The sequence below is a fragment of the Cotesia glomerata genome, linkage group LG10, assembly GCF_020080835.1.
Source record: "Cotesia glomerata isolate CgM1 linkage group LG10, MPM_Cglom_v2.3, whole genome shotgun sequence".
In the NCBI taxonomy this organism is placed as follows: Eukaryota; Metazoa; Arthropoda; class Insecta; order Hymenoptera; family Braconidae; genus Cotesia; species Cotesia glomerata.
Genome location: NC_058167.1, coordinates 6,620,988 through 6,626,019, shown reverse-complemented (window position 1 = coordinate 6,626,019; position 5,032 = coordinate 6,620,988). Strand labels below are relative to the sequence as shown.

General features: G+C 24.0%; 1 protein-coding gene across 2 annotated transcripts; it reads right to left on the bottom strand.

Moving 5' to 3' along the window:
* Nucleotides 1-1,142: 1,142 nt before the first annotated feature.
* LOC123272594 (dual specificity protein phosphatase MPK-4-like) lies at nt 1,143-3,273 on the bottom strand. 2 transcript variants are annotated; one of them, XM_044739503.1, is made up of 3 exons: nt 2,938-3,273; nt 2,339-2,850; nt 1,143-2,254 (listed from the first exon to the last, which is right to left on the bottom strand). In XM_044739503.1, exons 2-3 carry the CDS (start codon nt 2,838-2,840, stop codon nt 1,788-1,790), a joined length of 969 nt encoding a protein of 322 aa, XP_044595438.1. In that variant the 5' UTR covers nt 2,841-2,850; nt 2,938-3,273; the 3' UTR covers nt 1,143-1,787. The 2 variants fall into 2 exon arrangements, with proteins under 2 accessions (XP_044595438.1, XP_044595437.1); XM_044739502.1 differs by having other exon boundaries at nt 1,143-2,850; nt 2,938-3,272.
* Nucleotides 3,274-5,032: the final 1,759 nt, after the last annotated feature.

Below are 5,032 nucleotides of genomic sequence, written 5' to 3'. Positions count from 1 at the left end.
TTGAATTAAATAAAAACTATTAGCAAGTATTTATTGCAAATATATTTTAACATAATAATTTGTAAATTTTTTTTTTATAAAAATTATTTAAGTAAAAGTAATTAAATAATAAAGAAGATGTGTACAATAAAATTTAAAAAAAATAATGAAAAATTTTATAACAATGATATATAACTATAAACAATATCAAAAAAATTTTAATCAACAATGCGATCAATTAATTTTTTTTTATAATTTAAAAAAAATTTTCATTTGTAAGCTATTTATAAAAATCATACATCCTCTTTTATTTTTTTTTAATTTCAGATAGAAGGTAAATAAAATTCAAAATTTATCTAAAATTTTTTGACTTTTTTCTTTACTATATTTTGATGTTACAAATATTGAAATTTTTGACATTTAACAAAATTTCGAAATATTTTTATTTATTGTAAAATAACACTCTTTCAAAAATACTCAGACATTTTATAAAATTTTTTTTTACAATAGCGATATTAAAATAAACTAGTTTATAATACAAGATCCGAATTTATAAAACAAAAAAAAAACTTCATTTAATAATATAGATAAATTTTTTCAAAAAAAATTCAAAAACAAAATCGTAAATTAATATGTAATAACCAATTTTTGTATGCATAAATTCGTTTCGTTAAGTATTTCCATGATATAAATTAAATATTTTTACTAAAACAATTACTCAGTGATGAAGTATTTCATTAATTAAATAACAGTTATTAGTTGCCATATTAATACTGTGGTCACATGAAATAGAATGTGTAAATGAAATAAATAACACAAAACTGTGCAAATTAATCATATGAAAGATAGTTCTAAATACTAAGTGTACAAATAAATTATTTGCGTATCAACACCAACTTATAATACTGTTATTATTATTATTTTTATTATTATTATTATTATTATTATTATTATTATTATTATTATTATTATTATTATTATTATTACTGTTATATTTTTAACAAATAAAAGTTAGAAGATGAAAATGTTAAATAGAAATCTGATAGATTATTAAAAATTATGACGTTGGCACAAAGTTAGAATATTGTGTAAGAAGTCTTGTAAATTGCATAAAATTTTGATTCGGTTTTTAATGTTACAACATTATATGAATATATTATTTGTTTATATTTATATAGATGAATCATTGAATTATTGGTTAGACTTGATGTAGATTCGAATTTAATCCAATCCGTCCGAAATTTTTTTATTTTTCTTATCTCTCAGGTTTCTTCCCGAAATTTTAATTAATTAAATAAATTGTGTATGACAACCCTCGTATTGTATGAACCGATCAAATTATTATACACACTTATAAATATGTGTATCGCTACGAATGCCAAAAGGACGAACGAAAAAAAAATTTCTTTTCCTCAATCAGGTTAAGAGTACCTATACAAATTTGCTGAAAAAATTGTACTTTCATTTCAAATTTCCAGATTTAGATTTTTTAACTTTGAACTTTTTGGTACAAAAATTTAAAATTTTCTAAAATTATTGATTTCAGTTAAATTAAAATAAATGAAATTTTTATCAAATCTTGACGTTTTGACTCAAACCTAAACTAATAACTTTATCAACTTATGAAAATGTGAAACCTTCGTATTAAGAAATCAAATTTTTCAATTTTTTAAAGCGAGAAATTGTAAGTGAAAATTAATTTTTACACTTCTTACATTTCCAAGTTGATTAGAAAGAACAAAATTTTTTATATACCCTTTTGGTAGTAGCAACACGATATAATCTTTTGTCACTTAAATTATACATTATTACACAGTTACTAAGACATTTTGTACGACATTACTCCAGTCAACTTTGGATGGGACTAAATAAAATGCTGGTGCAACTTTAGCACCACAAGGACATTGACAACCAGATACCCAACTAAAAGAACCAAGTTTAGTTTCACATTTTGGACAATTAAGTTTTCCTTCAACATTATGTATAATATCCCTCATCCATGCCAATGGTTCTATAAAATGAGTTTTTGTACATGCTTCTGTTGAATTACTTGTACCATCTTTTTTATCTTTTTCAATTTTAGCTAATTTTTGGATTTGTTTGGGTGATAATCCATCATATGTTTTGTTGCTAATATATCGCCAAACTTGTCGCTCATTTGGAAAATGCGGCAGTAAATTACTAACACTTGCAACTACTCTCCTACATCTTTTACAACGGTAGACAGTTGGTTCTGGACGGACTGTGGTTAGTTGTGGATCTGGTTTTATTAAATCTATAAAATTTGAAGAAAGAATTTTAGCTTTACGAATATGATCAGCAGCTAATTGAAGACGATACATTTTAAATTCAACATTACGGTTGTCAATAGTAAAACCCATAGTTTCATATAATTTTAATTGGGCTATAAAGCCAGGATTAGGGCCAACAAAACGTCTTTTTGACTTAACTAATTTATAAGCATCTTCATAAGTCATTTTATGTTTTTTCATAATGTAAGCAATAACCAGCGTCGCTGATCTTGAAACACCAAAATAACAATGGACTAAAACTTTTTTATCGTTTTGCAATGCGTTATCAATAAATTGATAGGTATCTTCAAAAAATGTCAAGATATTTTCTCTAGGCATATCCGTTATTTGAATAAATTTCAAATTTATATTAGGAAGTTGTTCTACTTGTCGAGGTAATGGACATGAGTCGACTGTAAGTATATGACTTATTTTAGTATCTTTTAACCATTTTATGTCTTTTGCAGCTGTAAGATTTCCAAGATATAAATTTGGTTCTATTTCGTCGTAACTTGATGGTCCAGCATCAAAATCTTCTCGAGTTAATTCATTACTATGATTATTAGCCATTTTTATTGTCCTAAAATAAATTGTAATTATTTATTAATTTAATAGTGCATTAAATTACATGCAGTTATATTATTATAAATTAATTTACAATTATTACCTTCACTATGCCCTTCGTATCACTCTTTTATGTTTAAATAGTTTTTTGTTTCTAATCACGTTCAAATAATAAATTACTTTTCGCTAATAAAATAGTTTTAAAAAATTTAATACTTTTCAATAACAAATATTACAAAATTTATCAACATCAATGGAATGTACTTAATTCAGTATTTTTTGCGTTCATACTATTCTAGGTCACTCAAGAATTGCTCTTTCTTTCTATCTGTATCTAACAGAAAATTAAGTCTTTTCATAGTTATTGATTCTTCACATTAAATATATATTTAATAACAATATTTTATTGGTTAAAAAATAAATTTAGAATTTTATTTATTGTTAACTTAGTTTCAATAAAAAATTTTAAATATATCATATTTTTTTAAAATAAATAATTCTATAAAACAAAATTGGTGGATAAATAACATTTTTAAAGCTCATTTTATTTGAATATTTAACAAACACTCTAAATAACAACAATGCACTACTACAGTCCGACAGGTGTTTAAAAATTCATACTTTTTTTTTATTTAGACCTAAACATGTGTACTCACGTATGTATACTCTCAGTAGATAGCGCTGTTTATTTAAGCGGTAAAAATATTAATATTTAAATGATTTTTTATTTTTAATCTGTTAAATTATTGATGAAAATGTAAAAAAATTCTTATGGTAATAATTGACTGAAAGATTAATAAATAAGAAAAATAGATCGATTCTAAAGAAACTATCGTGATATTTTCTATTATATTTAGTGATTTTCTAAATTAAAAAAAAATTAATGCGAGTTCATGTCATAGACATTGGATACTTAAATTATAGATAAGTAATTTAAAAATGTAGGTAGCTATTTTTAAATTCCCTAATAAATATGGATTTTTATGTTTCATGTATTAAAATTTTATTTATTTATTTAAAAATTTTTTAAATTAAGGTAGTACCCTCGCCAAAGTCGTTTTCTTAGGAATTTTTTTTAATTCTGGCAGATTAATATTCATATAATTCTGCGTTGATTGGCGCAATTTAAGAATTTTTGACCATCTAGTTTCCGAGATATTTAATTTCAAAGTTTGGGTTTTGAACGCTCTTATACATTACGGTATACGGGATATCGAAAAATTTACTTACAAACATTTTTATATAGAAACTTTTCTTACGATCTTTTTAACAAACTAGAGTAACGTTAACTAACAACTAAACAATTTAAAAAAAAAAAAATTCATTGATAATTACCACACAGTTTCAGAGATATTTATTAATAAGTAATGAAAAATTTACCAGAGTTTAGCCGAGGAGGGGATACGTTAATAAAGCTGTGGCAACAGCGCAAGTTTTGTGAGCCGCGAAAGAAGTATGAGACGCGCATGCGCTGACAAATTTGAAAAGTTTAATTTACGTTAGGTGTAATATTATAGTTATTAATTTTATTTATTTAAAAAAAAAAAAAACTATGATTATTTTATGAAAATAAGTATTTTTTTATGATACTGAAGTTAGCCAACATTTTTAATTTTTTGATTTTTTTTAATAATTAAATTAGAAAAAAAAAATTTTTTTTTATATTGCATTTAGGGTAAATGTTCCAGTACTTGACCGGGCACCAGTAGTTGACCGCTTTCATAAAAAAGTCAAAAAATTATTATTAACTGCATTTTTTATGACCCTGAAATTTATTTTTAACTATTGTTGAACTTATAATCATTACAATGAATAGGTATTCCAAATATTATTTGATTTTTAGAACATCGAAAATAATTCATGAAAATTTTTCACCACATGATCTGACTAAAATCGGTCAATTACTATAGTAGAGTATCCGAGAGGCGACTACATGTTTTAGTTAACAAAAAAGTTTCTATTAGGTTAATCTTGCCAAATTAAATTCTGAAGTAGTCTTTAATAGTTTCTTAACAAATCTTTTAATAAGATTTGACAAAAACAATCAAATAAATACCAATTCAACGACCGGTCAGATACTGGCACAATAAAACACCGTTGTACCATCAATAAATGAATTGCATCTATTGAAACCTGCTATTTTTCAAAATACCAGTAGTTGACCGCATGCACAGTTGTAAGTTTCTAACCTATATAAA